This window comes from Meriones unguiculatus, chromosome 14 (genome assembly GCF_030254825.1).
Source record: "Meriones unguiculatus strain TT.TT164.6M chromosome 14, Bangor_MerUng_6.1, whole genome shotgun sequence".
In the NCBI taxonomy this organism is placed as follows: Eukaryota; Metazoa; Chordata; class Mammalia; order Rodentia; family Muridae; genus Meriones; species Meriones unguiculatus.
The window spans coordinates 2241374-2258844 of NC_083361.1; the positions used below are offsets into that span (position 1 = coordinate 2241374).

At 44.3% G+C, this 17471-nt stretch overlaps 1 protein-coding gene across 1 annotated transcript in view; it reads left to right on the plus strand.

The window, feature by feature from the left end:
• The window catches only part of LOC132647097 (cytochrome P450 2G1), a 26683-nt gene extending 16671 nt beyond the window's left edge, over nucleotides 1–10012 (plus strand). Inside the window, exons 3-9 of the mRNA XM_060366461.1 lie at nucleotides 912–1061; nucleotides 3952–4112; nucleotides 4486–4662; nucleotides 6297–6438; nucleotides 8031–8218; nucleotides 8337–8478; nucleotides 9184–10012. Of these exons, the coding sequence (XP_060222444.1) occupies nucleotides 912–1061; nucleotides 3952–4112; nucleotides 4486–4662; nucleotides 6297–6438; nucleotides 8031–8218; nucleotides 8337–8478; nucleotides 9184–9269 (1046 nt within the window). The 3' untranslated portion in view covers nucleotides 9270–10012. The remainder of the gene's footprint in view (nucleotides 1–911; nucleotides 1062–3951; nucleotides 4113–4485; nucleotides 4663–6296; nucleotides 6439–8030; nucleotides 8219–8336; nucleotides 8479–9183) is intronic.
• Nucleotides 10013–17471: the final 7459 nt, after the last annotated feature.

The window sequence follows — 17471 nt, forward strand, 5'->3', positions numbered from 1 at the left end:
CACCAAAATATCTTTATTATCTTTTGTTTGCAAACATCTTTCCATCCTATTATTCAGATATCATTCAATGTTCTATTTATCCATGAAAACCAACTTTATATCATTCACACAACTATTAATCTTTCCATCCACCCACTCTTCTATCCATCCATCTATCCATTCTTAGACCTTTTCTTCCAGCCACTATCTGTTCATCTTACTGTCTCTATCCACTAACACTTCACTCAGCCATTGAGCCTTCCAGTCAGCCAGCCAGACAGACAGACACCTGTTCAGCACACCATGGTTATTTCAGTCCAGAGCACTGGTCTCTCATCCAGGGAGCCTGAGTGTGATTCCCAGAATTCATCTGGGGCTCACAGCCATCTATAACTCCAGTTTCAGGGGATGTGAGGCTCCCATCTTGCCTCCACCACCCCCACTCCTCCTTTCACTTATCAATATATTTTAACATGGTCTTATCAAATTTCCAAGAAGTTCACCAATCAACACATCAGGTGATTTCTACTGTAGTCTTCATGCAAAGTAACTCTTTTGTACGGGTACATTGATGCACAGTTGTGAGTGTCTGTACACACACATACATGTTTTAAAAATCCAACTGGAACCCAGAAAATAGAATTAGTATTTCCACTTAAGGAAGGCTCTGTGTGACATTCCATCCTTACCTCAGGTGCTTCCCTAGGCATTAAGCAGGAAACATACTCAGCTTGCTCTCCTCTAAGAAGATTTTCCTGCTCACACTGATTCTTCCTAGCCTTATTTCCTTTTCCCTCAGTCTGGACTATTTTGGAGGGAATCTTGATTTCCCATTGAGTCTGGAAGGATGAGCCTTTATAATCTTGTCTACCACAGACTTGAACATAAAAAGGTGAAAGGGGACAGGAACCTGACCACTGACATCCTGGCAGGTTTAGTTATGTCCAATGGAGAACGATGGAAGATTCTCCGGCGTTTTTCCCTGACTGTTCTTCGAAACTTTGGGATGGGGAAGCGGAGCATTGAGGAAAGGATCCAGGAGGAAGCTGGCTACCTACTGGAGGAATTCCATAAAACCAAGGGTATGGAGACCACATTGGGTGACTGGGTGTTTACAGAGAGTTTAGTTGTGGGTGGCAGTGGCTTTGGTGAGAGAAAGACCTGAAATAGGAAAAGATGAAAACCATTATGGGTTCATAGAAATTCCCAGTGAAGTTCCATGTTAAAAATCAACATGGAAGATTCTGAGAGATGGTTTGGCCAAAAACACTCATCAGTGGATCTCAGGGGTCTGAAACTCAAGAAACCATACAGGATTCCAGTGTTGGGTGAGCTTGCAACTTTTTTCTAGAAAAAGGATCAAGTGCTGCTATGTTATACATGCTTTCTTGTGATGAAGGAAACAGCATAAAACTTCAACTCATCACTATTTGTAAGGGTAGGCATAATTTGCTAGGCTGGAGAGGTGGCTCTTAAGAGCACTGGCTGCTCATCCAGGGGACTTGAGTTTGTTTCCTAGTACCCACACGAGGCTCGTGACCATCTATAATTCCAGTTTCATAAGTTCAAAGCCCTTTTGGCTTTCATAGGTAAAGGCATGCATAAACATACATGTTGGCAAAACATCTATATACATATAAACATTCAATCAAAATAAAACTTTTAAAAGAGGATAGTCAGTGGTAGGCCTATTCACATCACTGTGAAACAAATGCATACTAATTTCTCAGTTTAAGCTTGATGCGGTGTCATATTCCTGTAACCCCAGCACTCAGGGGGGCAAAGGCAGGCAGATCTCTGTGAGTTTGAGTCCAGGACAGCCAGGGTTACACAGAGAAACCCTGTCTTGAAAAAAACAAAAACATAAACAAAAGAAATTTCTCAACATAAGGGATCTTTAATCCCACCATTCCTGAGGGGGTCTATGTTTGGCGGGAGGGCACATGCATGTGTAGAGAGACGGGAGGGTGATATGCAACCAGGCTGGCTTTGAGCATGTTTCAGTTAAAACCACTCTCTCTCTCTCTCTCTCTCTCTCTCTCTCTCTCTCTCTCACACACACACACACACACACACACACCACATATACATTTTCTTCAGGAAACTACTCTCCTGGGTGTTTTACTACATTGATTTGTTTTACAAAATTACAATATATTTATATCGTATTCTTCCCTCCCAGATCATTCCTACCTTTAGTCCCACCCATCTTCTTTCTCTTAAAATAAAATAAACAACAAAAATCAAAACAAACACCCCTAACCAAAAAGCTATTTGAGACCTGCTGGTAAGGGAAAATCAGGCTTCCTCAGTGTATTGTCAATGGACGTGTCAATGGACACTCCAGAGAGGCCACACACAGGCCAGGAGTAGTTGGCCAACACAAAACAGACTCTGGTTTCCGTTTGTTTGTTTGTTTATGTGATTTTTGTTTTATTATAGTTTTTAAAGGTGCCTAGTACCCAATGTAAACTAAGATATGGATCCAATAAAGTCTAAAGAGAAAAGATAAAAATTGAGAAATACAGAAACAAGTAGATAAGAGGAACATATATATATATATATATATATATATATATATATATATATATATATGTTTGTTTGTGTGTGTGTGTGTGTTTAAACCCTTGTCTGGAAATATATAGAAAAATGGACAAGCCAGGCATGGTGTTGTACGTCTATAATCCCAGCACTCAGAGGCAGGTGGATCACTGTGAGTTGGAGTCCAGCCTGGTCTACAAAGTGAGTCCAGGACAGCTAAGGCTACACAGAGAAACCCTGTCTCAAAAAAAAGTAGACAAAATTTTGTGGACAAAATCCACTCACGGCGTTGTACAGCCTTGTGTCTCCAGGACGGATCTGTTGTCTACATTGCGAATGTGTGCATGGTTCTGGAGAAACCAGCCTCCATACCGTTTACTTGACCAGCATCCCATTTTACAGGTAAAGCCTACACCTGAGAACTGGTGAAATAGGTTATTTTTTCATGTATTTATGTTTGCTGTACGCATGTGTGTACGCATGTTTGCATGTACGGGTACACATTGATGCCTGTGTACTTGCACATGAGTGTGTGGAGGCCAGAGGACAACATCAGAAGGCTTGCTCACTGCATCTCACCTTTCTTTTCTGAGTTATTCAGGGATTATTGAGGAACCCAGAGCTCATTGGTACCCCAAGTCTAGGTAGCCAGCTTTTCCCAGAGAACTCCTGCCTCCACCTCTCAAGTGCTAAATCAGAAACTGGTTGCTACACTTTTTAAAACAGCTCACCTTTTTATTTGGGTGCTCAGAATTCTAACTTCAAGTTTATGTGGCAAATGATTTGACTCCTGAGCCTTCTCTCCAGCCCCAGGAAGGATTTCTTAATAAGGTAAATGGATTCTTATGGTAAACCTCAACAGGATCCAGCTGTACTTCGTAAAATTGTGTTATCATCATTTATTTGTACAGATGTTTTGCTTGCATGTTTGTCTGCGCACCATGTGCATGCCTGATGTTTCCAGAAGCCAGAAGATTCTTCAAACTGGAGTTACAGATGGTTCTGAGCTGCCATGTGGGTGCTGGGAACTGAACCCAGGTCCTTTGCAAGACCAGCCAGCGCTCTTAACCACTGATCTGTCTAGAGTCCCTCAGGTGTTTTTTGTTTGTTTGTTTTGTTGTTGTTTCAGATGTGTCCTCTGTTACCATCTATCTACCACAAATACATTTAGGTAACATCGACAAAAGATCACTCTGAACTCGTCTACCATTTCTGCAGTGTCTATTCCAAGCCTGACGCCATGCCAGGCATTTGGCAAGCACCATCACATTGAACACTCATGGGTCAATTAGGAGATTTCCAAACCAGATTGCAGTTTGGGAAAACTAGACTCAGACCTGAAAATGAGGCACTCACACATGCCCTAAGCGGCAGACCCTGAGCTCTGTGCCAATGCTGTGACATTTCTCACCCTACCTCTCCCACCCCTAGGTGCTCCCATAGACCCCACCTTGTACCTGAGCCGCACTGTATCCAATGTCATCTGTTCCGTTGTCTTTGGGAAACGCTTCGACTATGAGGACAAGCTTTTCCAGAGCCTAATGAAGATGATCAACGAGAGCTTTGTGGAGATGAGCATGCCCTGGGCACAGGTGCACACTGGCCACTAGTCAACTCCCTGCCCATCCTTTATACTCAAGCAAGCATTGTCCTGGACTCCACCTAATCCTTCTCCCTTCATCCCTCAAAGACACTCATCAGTTTGTCCACCTGTTCAAGAAGTAAACAGATACAACCAAATCTCAGACCCAACAGTAGATTATTTAGTGAGACAAAGTGTCTTTGTATACTTCAGGTTGGCCTTGAACTGCTGGTCCCTCCTCCTCAGTCTCCTTAGGGCTGGGATTAACAGTGCACACTATCTCCAGTCACAGACTTTGAGTCCAACTCTATGACTTTAGAACTCTGCTCATATGCTCTCTGGTGCCCATGACTTATACATCCCCCTTTGCCTCTGCCCCGCAGTTATATGACATGTACGGGAGAGTCCTGCAGTATTTTCCAGGAAGACACAACCACCTCTATAACTTGATAGAAAACCTTAAGGACTTCATTGCATCCAGGGTCAAGATCAATGAAGCATCCTTCGACCCCTCAGACCCTAGGGACTTCATTGACTGCTTTCTCATCAAGATATATGAGGTACCTCTTCCTCTTACACCAGTCTTTCTGTCTTCTGAAACCTTTATTCTTGCCATAGAAAACCCATCTTGCAACTGTGAAGGTGAAACGTGAGAAAGTATTATTTTCTATCACTTGCCTTGACCACTAGATAAAATGTAGAAACTATAGAAATGTAAGGCTGTCACACCGTTAAAATAAACTCCCTTAAAATTTATGAAATCAGACTTATTTTAGCATTTGCTTTGTATTAGTCGGGATTCTCTAGACCAGTGGCTCTCAGCCTTCTTAATGATGGAAGCCTTTAATACAGTTCCTCATGTTGTGGTGACTCCAACCATAAGATTATTTCTTTGGAACGTCATAACGTAATTTTGCTACTGTTATGAATCATGATGTGAATATCCGATCTGTGACACCCGTGAAGCATAGAATTACTGCTCTAAAGGAACAGAACTGGGTGTTGGGGGGGTTATCAGAATGGCTTACAGGCTGTGGTTCAGCTAGTCAGCCATGGCTATCTACCAGTGGAAGGTTCAAGAATCCAGCAGTTATTCAGCCCATGAGCCTGCTGTCTTGTCTGGTCCTGGAGAAGCAGGCTCTGATGCCAGTGAAGAGTGGACTTGCCAGAATGATAGCAAGCAGGCAAAGAGAGAGCCAGCTTTCTTCTGCCGCATCCTTTACATAGGCTGCCAGCAGGTGTGGCCCAGAATAAAGCGGGTCATTCCCACCTCAGAAGATCTGGAGTCAAGGGGGGTCTTCCCACACCAAAAATCCAGATTAAAAGTAGGTCTTCCTACTGTTAATCAAATGAGTAAGCTAAGAAAAGACTCCCTCACAGGCGTGCCCAGCCGTTTCTCTTTAGTTAGTTCCAGATGTAGTCAAGTTGGCAAGTAAGAATGGCGCTCACACAGTGCCCGCTTCTTCATGGGCTTCCTTTACGCCTACAGCATGAGCTGGTCAAAACCCCTGCCCTTCATCTTTGTGATCACGGTCTCCTTTCAAGCAAATGTTTCCTAGCTTTCGTGCGGTGATTGTCTCTCTGCCTGGCTGGTTTCAAGTAAGCTAATTCTCCCTCATTTTTCATGACACCACAGAATGTATACCCTATTTTTCTAATACACACTTCGAATCTTCAAAGTTTAGCATAAAGAAACTTAAAGTCTTACATTTTAAGACCATCAATACAAGAGACATTTTACTGAAAACCAGAATGTGCATTCAGAGTCTCTAATTGAGAAACTCAGAAGCTGGCTCTTTTAATTTGAGTTTACACTTCAAAATCACTAGCCTAATGTCTTTGAGAGGCAGGAGTGCACATAGTAAGCATGCCCATGTGCTGACCATTAGACTCTAGGGAAAACGTGATGAAACCCAAGTATTTGGCGGTTGAAAGCTGTGTGCTTTAATGGCCCCGAACTTTCAAACCATGCAAAGATTCTGTTTCCTTTTCCCATACTTTTTGCCTACCACAAGCACGCTGGCCATCTCTTGTCTTTCCTCTTAAACACCAAACATGCTCTGCACCTTTGCTTACCTTGTTCTTCCAGGCTTAATTGACTCATCTTTCCTCCTTCCACAAACGCACCCCCTCTACACGGAGGATCGGGGAAGATAAAGGGCATAAATCTGTTAACAGCCCCCTTCCCTTTCAGGATAAAAGCAACCCCCACTCAGAATTCAACCTCAAGAACTTGGTCCTCACCACCCTTAACCTCTTCTTTGCTGGCACGGAAACGGTGAGCTCCACATTGCGCTACGGATTCTTGCTGCTGATGAAGTATCCCGAGGTGGAGGGTAAGTTCCAATCTGAGGGGCTCAACTGGCACCTCCGGTGCCTCCTTGGCAGGGCAGCTATCTTGAAACTGTACAGTCCCATGGCATTAGCTTCCATTCCCTTGATGACCTCAGAACACAGGGCCTTCACCTCTCTGATCAGTCCTTGCATTTGTCCTCTGTGGCTGTTGAGACTTAGTAGCCTGTATTTTTTATCTGACCCTCATAGTCATGACTTCTCAGAGCAGCTGAAGTCAAGGAAAACAGCCAGTCTCTCTCTCCCCTCCTCTCTCTCTCTCTCTCTCTCTCTCTCTCTCTCTCTCTCTCTCTTTCTCTTGCTTTACCTTTCCAGTTTCCCAATCTCCTCTTTGGGACTGTTGCTCCCCTCCATGCTTTCTCGTTTTGTTTTGTTTTATTTTGCTTTGTTTGGGGTTTTGTTGTAGGTGTCAATTAATATTTCCTATTGATACATCTTCTGGCAATTCTGCTGTTAGTCCTAAACAGCTGTATAACCAAATCACCACACAGAGACTGGGTTTATTTCGTTAAACTAGAATACAATGCTGGGCAATATTTACTCCCTCCTAAACCTCCAAGCCCTCATAGTTTCCTGACATTTAGATTTTACCCATTATACTTGCTTTCTGTGAAATATTATGTCCAGTCCATCTCCACGTAGTTCCAAGATCTGTCCTCCAGCTCTGCTCTCCTTATTCTCTCCCAAGCTCTCCTCCCTAGTTCTCTCTCCTCCCACTCTTTTCCTGCCCTCTGGCTCCTCCCCTCTTTCCTGTCCTCTGGGTCCTCTCATTGGTCAAAATTGTGGCTAGTTGCTTTATTTTGGCCTGTTTACACACAGTTGAGACAGGATGCTTAGAATAAGTATCACAATGCAATATCCGGATTGAAACCAGAGTGTGTGAATGGGGGGAGAAATCAGCATTTGAATGAACAAGGGTAAGGTATATACATTTGAAAAGAATATTATACCAACAAGGTTTTTTTCTTTATTTTTTTAAGACAGAGTTTTTGTGTATAGCCTTGGCTATCCTGGATTCATTTTATAGACCAGGCTCACTTCGAACTCATAGTCATCCACCTGCCTCTGCTTCCCTGAGTGCTGGGGTTAAAGGCATGCACCACCACACCCAGCTGGTTTCTTGCTATTTTTAAGACAAAATTCCCATGTGGCGTTCAAGGATCTAGGCTGTGCAGCTCCTGGTGTCTGATGAGTGTTCAGCCATTAAGTATAAAGAAGTAATCCAAACACATGTGATTCTCCTGTAAGGCTCACTGGTCTTCCTGGATCTAGGCACAACATGTCAAGATCCTTGACTTAATGACATCTGCAAACCTCAGAATAGGACTTGCCCCAGCCTCTCAGCGCACACATTTCTTGGCCAGACATGTGGCTCACACTGGTAATCCAGCACATATGAGGGGGAAAGACCATTGGAAACCTACACAATCTAGAGTGTAAGTCTAGTCCAACACGAGCTACCTAGTGAGACCCTTCTGACAATCAAACAAGCACATGCTACCCCTAAACACAAATGGCAGCAAAGGCAGCAAGCATCAGTGTCACCTCTTCTGGTTTACTTTCTGCTGTCTTACAGCCAAGATTCTCGAGGAGATTAACCAGGTGATCGGAATGCACCGTGCTCCAAAACTGGATGACCGGGCTAAGATGCCGTACACTGATGCCGTCATCCATGAGATACAGAGGATGACAGATGTTGTGCCCCTGGGTGTCCCCCATAATGTCACACGGGACACTCATTTCCGAGGCTACTTTCTGCCCAAGGTGAGGCCGCACCCTACTGTTGTCTGTCGCTCTTTCTTGACTTCTCTCTCATCCTGTTTTTGTGTCTCTGATTCTGTAGTCCAACACAGAATTCTAAGGGCCTCTGTCTGTCTCCCAGGGTACGGATGTGTATCCACTGATTGGCTCGGTCCTCAGAGATCCCAAGTACTTCCGATACCCGGATGCTTTTTATCCTCAGCATTTTCTGGATGAGCAGGGACACTTCAAGAAGAATGACGCCTTTGTGGTCTTTTCCTCTGGTTTGTAATTATGCCTAGATTTCCCCAGACACATACTAGAACACTCCTTCCAAGGTCAATGCTATAGAATAATTTTAAAAAATCCTAAAATCCCAGATCAGGGAATATTAGAACCATTCACGTTAATGATTAGAGAAAAAGCTAGGGTGAGAAGGTGGTCTATGGCTGTAATCTCAGGTTCACAGAGCATGACGTGAGCGATTATGACAGCATGTGATTTTCAATGGCAGTCATGGGAAGCCTGGAGCCTCAACCATGAGACAGAGCCTTAAACACAATTCTCAGCTTTTTTTTTTTTTTAAATCTCCCTAGTATTTGATACCTAAGGCATTTGAAATACCTTTGAGGAGTTGACATGAACCTAATTTTGATTTTTTCCCCTAATCTGGGGATGGAATTCACACACTTTGAGCAAAGACTTTATCATGGAGTCACACACCCCATCTGGGGATCCAGTCAATGCTCTGCTGTTGAGTCACACCTCAGCCCTTGTGGATCCTTTAGAACCAGTCTATCTGGTTCTAACCCAGGAAGCTGGGGTCAGCAGAGAAGAAGCCACCACCTGTCCAGCCCCTCTAGGTGGCAGGCAGCAGTGGTTTGTTGACCCCACATAGCAAACACAGCTGTGAGGAGTCAGCCGAGGCTGCGTGGGGTAGTCATGGCAGGTGCACGGCACATGCCTCTCTGTCACTTTTGTGTCCCCAGGAAAGCGCAGATGCGTGGGGGAGGCGCTGGCCAACATGGAGCTTTTCATCTACTTCACCTCCATCCTTCAGAAGTTCTCCTTATGATCCCTAGTGCCTCCTGCTGAGATTGACATCGCTCACAGGATCTCCGGCTTTGGCAACATCGCCCCCATCTACAAGCTCTGCCTGGTGGCCCGCTGAGGGCACTGCCAGGCCAGCGAAGAGCCCCCTTAGCTGAGCACTGCTGGAGTTCACATACACCCATTCTTCCCATCTCTCTCCCACTCTCCCTGCTCTCTCTCAATCCTCCCTTCACTTTCAAGAAAAGTCACTCTTACTACTGTGCTGAGACCATGGGTCAGGAGAGGTGTCTGGAAAAACAGGCTGGATGGATAAAACAGGGCTCTAGCCACAGTTTGGGGAAAAGCTTAAAGATTTAATTAAATTCACTGATTTGTTTTTCAACCTTGGTCTCAGTCCGAACCAAACTCTTACAGACTCTGTGTGTTTTCATGGTCCTTTGGGTCTTTGCCCTGGTAGTGACCAGAATGTACTTCATGGTTGCTTTTCTTTCTCCTCCCCAATAAAGAACTCAAGACTGTTGACCCTAACAAGTTTCCTGTGTATCTGTTGTCTCGGGAAATAACCAAGGGATGAGACACCTAAGCAGGGTGCCAGGAAGTAGCTTATTGTTGTGAACAACAGGCCCCCTAATATCCCCTCCACATAGCAACCCAGAGTGACATGTACTTTGGTTGGCCGTATTAAGCTTGTGGAACATAATATAATAAAACTGCCCCTGCCAAAACAGAAGTTAATCATGAGCAGAAGTTTTTCAGTGCAGAAGGGAGGGTGGAGGTTAGTTTCAGAGGAGATACAGTGAGCACCCACAGGGTGCTGACCTGGTCTTTTCTTCCTTTAGCTTCAGAGAGTGTCTTCTACCTCAAGGTGAAGTGTAAAAGAGTAGTTGAAATGGGCTTTCTGACTCAGCAATTTCCTGTTTCAGGGCGAGATCCTGGCTGGCATCGGGCATCTTGCTGGCTTCCTGCCTATCCTCACTGTCACCTCTCCTGCTAGCAGCTCTTACCTCAACTCCCAGCTCTATACATCTGCATTCTGTTTTGAATATACCTCAGTTTTTCATGGCTTCTGTCTCCACAGTTCTATCAGCATGTTCAAAGTTGGTGAAACACCCTCTCTTATTTCACTAAGTCAGTCGATACTTATCAAATGTATAGTGTGTGTCAGTATCCATCGGTGAATAAAACAAGCAAAAACTCTCTGTGTAGAGCAGATGTTTTGGTTCCATGGAAATTGCTGCACAATGCCATGCCTTTATCTGACTGGGGAGATTTAAATGGCTGTGATCATGTTATGAGTTACAAAGAATGACTGAGGAACATGTAAGAGCAGAAAACCCGTGTTAGAGGAGTGTGAACTGTTATGAGAGAGAGCATGGTGGTGGCACATGCCTTTAATCCCAGCCCTTGGGAAGCAGAGGCAGGTGGATCTCTCAGTTCAAGGCCAGTATGGTCTACAGAGTGAGTTTCAGGACAGCCAGGACTACACAGAGAAACCCTGTCTCAAAAAATAAAAAATGTTAAGAGAGAATTTTAAAGACCCTTGATATCAAAACATAACTTAAATTAATAGTTTTATGCATACAAAACTAGATAGGCCTTATATAAACAACAGAAAAATAATAGTGAGGTATAAAATCTATCTGGAGAGCTCGCCACACTGGAATACAAGCTGAAAAACAAATACATATTTTAAAATATTTTTACTTCTCTTCAATAATTTCATATACACATACAATGCACTTTAATGATATGTGCCTCATTCCTCTCAACTAGCTCCCTCTCCCTGTCTCTAGAATGTTTTATCTTCCTGATACCCTTCTAGACCCCTCTTTCTCATGCCTTAAAGAAACCCACTCGGCTTAAGTAGGGTTCCTTGCATGGGCACAATTTTAGAGTTATTTACTGTATAACTAGGATTGGCTACCCCCCCGAGGGCTCTTAGCTAGGAGAGGCCTTGTATGCCCCATCCCTGTCTATGCTAAAATGCTGGCAAGCTCCATCTTGTGCAGGTGACCATATACACAGCAAGTTTGTGAGCGATTGGCATTGCCATGTCCAGAAGATGGCATTACACAGCTCTGGCTCTCACACTGGGACCACCCCTCATCCACAACATTCCATGAGCCTTGGCATGGAGGGAGACAGATGTCCCACCAAGTTGAGCACTCACTAGTAATTTATTATCAACATTTGGACAAATTCCAAGTCCTGCATCAACTTGTAACTACTGCAGAAAGAAAGTTGTCTGGCTGAGACGGACAACAGTGCTGAACTAGTGGCATGAACACAAACACTCACAAGGTAGTTTGATTCCACTTGCATTTAGCAAACCAACAAAACATCCTCCCCTGGATCCCATTGTCATCCTCAACATGGGGAGGGTTGGCCAGGTTTATAGCACCAGCTGTAAATTCCCTCAAATTGAATCAAAAGTGGTAGTCACTACCGTAGTATGTATGCCACTGTTGTTCCAATGGGTTCACCTTGCCTGGCAGGTAATTTTTGTAGAAAGCAGAGTCCACGGCAGTAAGATCCTGATAACTTGTCTACTGCAGAGGCATCCTCCCACATGGTGAAAGCTACCCAGCAGGAAGGAAACACATAACTCTGTTCCAAAGTGATTTTTCTATGCATCACAATAAAAACATGAGGTGTCTTCAGCAACAGAGTCTTACCATTTAGTTCTGGTGGAGAGCAGAGGACAAGGGCAATAGCTAGATTGTTTGGGGTCTCCTGGGACCTCCGTGACCAACAGCCCAAAGAGGGAAGTATTCTTTGCCCGTGATTTCATTTGCCAACCCAAGGCTTACAGAAACGCGGTCATCCACGCATGCAGGGTACCTTCATTCAGACTCTCTTTTTCTTTTAAATTGTATTTTTTTAACTTATGAGATGATAGTTTCTATATGGCCTTTTTTAAAATATAAATTCTTAGTTTTTGTTGGCCCTCCCCCACCTTTCCCTAACTCTTCACTGCACCCTGTTTAAGCCTTTCCATGCCCAGTGTCCACTCGTCTCTCCCGTCACATTCTTTTATTATTCCCCTCATGATCACATCTTTGCCCACAGCTCATGGATCTTCTCTTGATTCCTGCCATCTTCCTGTCAGTCCTGAAACTCATGTATCTGAAATTTTAAACCGGCTATATATGAGAGAAAATAGGCTGCTTGGGTTACTCCACTTATAATTCTTTCTCGTTCCATCCAGATTCCTGCAAAGTTCCTGTTCGTGTTTTTCCTAGCATCCAGATTCCTGCAAAGTTCCTGTTTGTGTTTTTCCTGGCATCCAGATTCCTGCAAAGTTCCTGTTTGTGTTTTTCCTGGCACTGAATAAAATACGACTGTGCATGTGTACCCCATTTTCCTTGCCCACGCATCAGCTGGTGCGCACCAAGGCTGGCATTTCTCCGCTCTTGGGGACAGGACAGGGATGGACACAGACGCACCAGTTTTCTGTTATGTGATTTGGAGTCCTTCGGGTCTATGCCCAGGACTGACTAGCTGGGTCATATAAAACTCCTTTTAATTTTTTATAAAGTTTACACTGATTTCTAGAGTAAATTACCACTTTTATCACTGCCCTGTGCAATGAATTTCAACACTTGGGTTTTAGAGGGGCACGTGCAAACTGTTGTGAATTGTTTAATTTGCCCCTTTTTTGTTTGGAATGGCCTCGCCATGGAACTCCCTATCCTTCTTCCTCGGCCTCCTGCGTGCTAGGATTACAGGTGTGTGTAATGGTGCCCCACGCCTTTTTGGCATCTTTAGCTCTGTTCTATGTTGTTGATTATTTTGGTTTACAGATAAGGACATTGGTCTTTACTGGTCTCTTTTTGTAAAGGGTGGGACACTGGAACAGGTTCACATGTAGTTCAAGCTGGCCTCAAGCTCCCTGTGGAGTTCCTCCTAGCTCCACTTCCACAGATCTGGGATTACAAGTATGCACCATGGCACCTGGGTTTCTCACGAATCTTAAAATTGTGTGTATGTGTCTGTGTTTACTGGGACTTAAACCCATAGCATCAAGTGCCATAGTAAAGGATTCTACTAATGAGCTACAAACCCAGCTAAATTCATATTCTCTCTCTTTTTCTCTCTCTCATCCCTTTCTCTCTCTCTCTCTCTCTCTCTCTCTCTCTCTCTCTCTCACACACACACACACACACACACACCTATGTATGCTTGACAATGTGAGGATATCCAGAGGCTGGAGTAGGATACAGGGCATCTTCATCTATGGCTCTCCACCTTACTGCTTTGACACAAGGTTTCTCACCGGACTGGAAGATCACCATTTCAGCCAGGCTTGTTAGCCAAGAAGGAAGCTCCTGGGATCAGCTTGCCTCTACCATGCAGTGCGCATGCAGCCATGCCTGGCTTTGATGTGATTGATGGGGATTCCGACTCAAAGGCCATCATGCCTATAAAGCAGATGCCCTTTTCCCAGCCACCAGATTCTTTAATGCTTAACTTTCTCCCAACTTTCCAAAACATGGAAGTTTTCTCCACACCTCGAGCCTTCTCTGACCTCTGCATCTTTCTCTTCATGTTCTTTGACTTAGCAGAAAAAGGTGTAAAGACAGAGAAAGATAAAACTTCTTACTAATCCCTGCATTACAGGGAGTACCAGTTACACTGTGTGCATTTTCCCAAGGCCATGCTCTCTAACTTGTCTTTGAACAAAGCCAGCTCAGGGTTGAAACTGTGGCCCAGGACTGACTCACTGAAACTACGGATTAGGAATTGTTGAAGTCTCAAATCAGGTGAAAATCCAGTGATGCCAGAAGCAGGCCCAAACTCCCTGAGAAAGTCTGAAGCCATCTGGCCCTTAAAAGTTGGTGTGCAATTTACTTAATGATTAAGATGAAGTGGGTTTATCTTTTCAAACTGAGCATTGTGTGAACTGATTTTCCTCAAGCCTGTTCTTGCTCCTTTGTATTTCCAGCTTGATGCTAAATGTAGTGACTGAAGCACCTCGTGTTGCAAACAGAGAGACCCAGACTCTAACACTGGCTGTGAGTTCTCTGAGTTGATGACTTCAGTTTCTTTGCTTATAAATGATAATTTCATACCTCAAAAGGATGTCAAAATTAAATCAAGGACCACAGAGACAACTAAGTGATTTAAAAGCACTGGTTGCTCTTCCAAAGGACCCAGATGCCATTCCCAGAACATACGCAGTGGCTCACAAGCATCTGTAACTCTAATTCCAGGATCTCATCCCCTCTTCCGGCCTCCACGGGTGTCAGTCATGCATGTAGTGCACAGCCATACACGCAGACCAAACACTTAGAAAATAAAATTAAAAGGCACTTGTGCTCCACTTCAAACACTGTTTAACGACTCCGGTGCATCATAGCAGGGTACCCCTAAGATTGTAGGCTTAAATAATAACCTCTAACAGCTAAATCCCATCATCAAATTCCTCGTGGAGTTGGTCTCCATCAGCTATCATTTCTTTTGAGGATGGGTCATACTTCCTCACATCTTCATACACCAGCCAAGTTTGGATACTAGAAATGATGCCTGGTAGAGACTCCTGATTCTATTGCTAGTTCTGTTGAAGAATATTGTTTCTGTTGAAGAATACTGTTTTGCTTTGCTTTTTGTCTTTTAGAAAACAGTTAACATGGCTAAAATGAAACACTTAGCACTGAAACACAGCCTCGGTGTTGAATCTTAACATAAAAAAATGAGGCAAATATCATTTTAAAAACATAAGACATCAGGAGTCTTGACATCAGGGGTCCCTTCTGATCCTACTTCAAGAAGTGGGTGGGCTCTAGGAAGGTGCCCACTGAGAGACTACAAGACATAGTTTCAGCTCCCAGAGAAGGTGCTGACCACAGTGACAAAGTCGACGAACAGCCTCAAGTAGTGATATGTGCATATAACGTATATAAACATACATGCATGTAAAAATGACTAATGAAAAAGAACTCGGATTTGAAACAGAGGAAGAGCTGTGTATTGGCATGTTTGGATGGAGGAGAGGGATTGGGAAGAAATGGCACAATTACAATCTCAAAAAGAAAAGAAAAATGGGCGTGGAGGGAGACCTGCCTGCAGACAATGCCATAAGAACCAACAGAAGCAAAGACTGCCAGGGGAGGGGAAGCTCCGCCTCCAGGGGATGGAGAACAGTGACACTGTGCTCTGCTGAACAGTGCTCAGGTTTAGCAGCAAGCTCAAAACAAGAAGAAAACAGGCGACGAACAGAGTAAACGAGAATTCTGACCTCACAGAACCAAACAACAGCCGCCGCCTTCTTTCCTTTGACAGCGATGAGATCTGTTTCCCAGTGAGTAACAATTTCCCAGTATGCTGCAGTTCCCTTGCAGGAGACTGAGACTGTGCAAGAAACAAAGTCACGAAATAAGACCCCCCACCCCATGCACGCTGACCCTCTGCCTGGAAGTGCTGGGCACAGACAGGAGTCAACCGTTTGCTATCTCCCACACCTGTGCATGTGTAAAGCTGGGATTGTTGAGTAAACAAATAAAAACCCACGCTTCTTCCAGGGTGCTTCAGTCCTGTGCATTTATCGGGCCTGTCTGCCCAGGCTTTCTGTTACATGCCCTGCTGTTTGGCTGGTGGGAGCGTTCCCAGAGGAGGGGGAGTTTTCAGACAGAAAGGAATGTCCCTCCTCTGGCTTTCCCTTTCACACTGTTCAGGCCAACACTCCCCAAACTCTTCCCTAATCCTTCCCTAACAATGAACTCTGATACACAAATATTTTCCTTCTCTGACCACAGTTTTTTGTTTGCCAGGCTCACTCACCACCTCCCTACCAGGCCTGGGGGTGTGGAGGATGGTGTGTCCTGGTTGGTCAGATCATGACTGACTAATGAGCCAAAGAATGCAAAGGTGATACAAGTTCAAATATCTCGATTATTGAGCTACACTTTACTTGTTCTTGTCTAACTCTAGAGTTTTTGTTTGGGGTTTATGGTAATGGGGTATAAATCATAAGGACAATTTTCTAATGCTTCATAATAAACAAAAACAACAAACCGACAACAAAAGCAAACCTCAGGCAGCAGACAGGGTTACCACAGACATGGAACTTAGGGACACATCAGCTGGTTCCATGAAAAACTCTCATTGGTGTGGACCCCAAAGCAAGCTGCCTCTGCCTTAGGTTACTTAAGCTTTTCTTTGGGAAATGATATTTGATAGAGGTGGTGTGAAACACTGTGAGTGTGCTAAATGCTACTAAACTTTTCTCTACAGATGTTTAGTTCCTATGTCATTTCATCTCAATCTAAAATAAAGGGAGGGAAGCTGAGGAGACAGCCCAATGGCTAAAGCGCATGTTGTGCAAGCATGGGCGCCCTGCGCCCACATCGGAAGCAAGGCCCAGTGGCACACACCTGCAATCTCTTTCATTCTATTGGCCTCGGAGTTCCGGGGTGGGCACAGATGGATACCTGAGCCTTATTAAGTACACAGGCTAGCCAAATGGGTGAGCTCTGGGTTTGGCAAGAGCCCCTGTCTTTAAAAATAAGGGGGAAAGTTATTGAATAAGATGCCACTCCTCACCCTAGGTGGTAAATTATTACAAGTAATAAAAAAGAATACTAGAACCGTTGGAGAGTCTTTTTTTCTGTGTTTGCTCTGCTTCTGGGTCTGAGGGATCCCCAGTAGTGGCTTGACATGGTTTTCTTGGGCTGTCCAAAGCTAAACATATCACTATCTGCCTCAAATCTGCTCCTGATCTGGGCCTTCAAAGCAGTAAATGACATTCCCGTATATCACCCACATAGCTAGCAGGAAACCAAGTAGCAATTAGTTGTTCCTTCTCTGTCTTTCTTCAGCCAGCCTCTATCCCTAACCTCACAGACCCTTCCATTTTCATCCGGATGTCTGCAGCAGGCACTTCCGTGCTTCTCAGCCTCCACTATTTTTTTTTATAACTTATATATTTTTATTTTCATGTGCATTGGTGTCTTGCTCCCATGTATGCCAGTGTGAGGGTGTCGGTTCCCTTGGAACTAGAGTCACAGTTGTGAGCAGATGTGTGGGTGCTGAGACTTGAACCTGTGTCTTCTGGAAGAGCAGCCAGTGCTCTTAATCCCTGAGCCATCTCTTCTGCCCCCTCAGCCTCCACTATTATCCCATCCAAAAAATGAAGAATCTTTCTCAGACACAAATGTGATCATCTTGTTACCCTGTTTAGGCCTCTTCTGCGGCTCCCTGTTGCTTCAAGATGAATTCCAGGCTC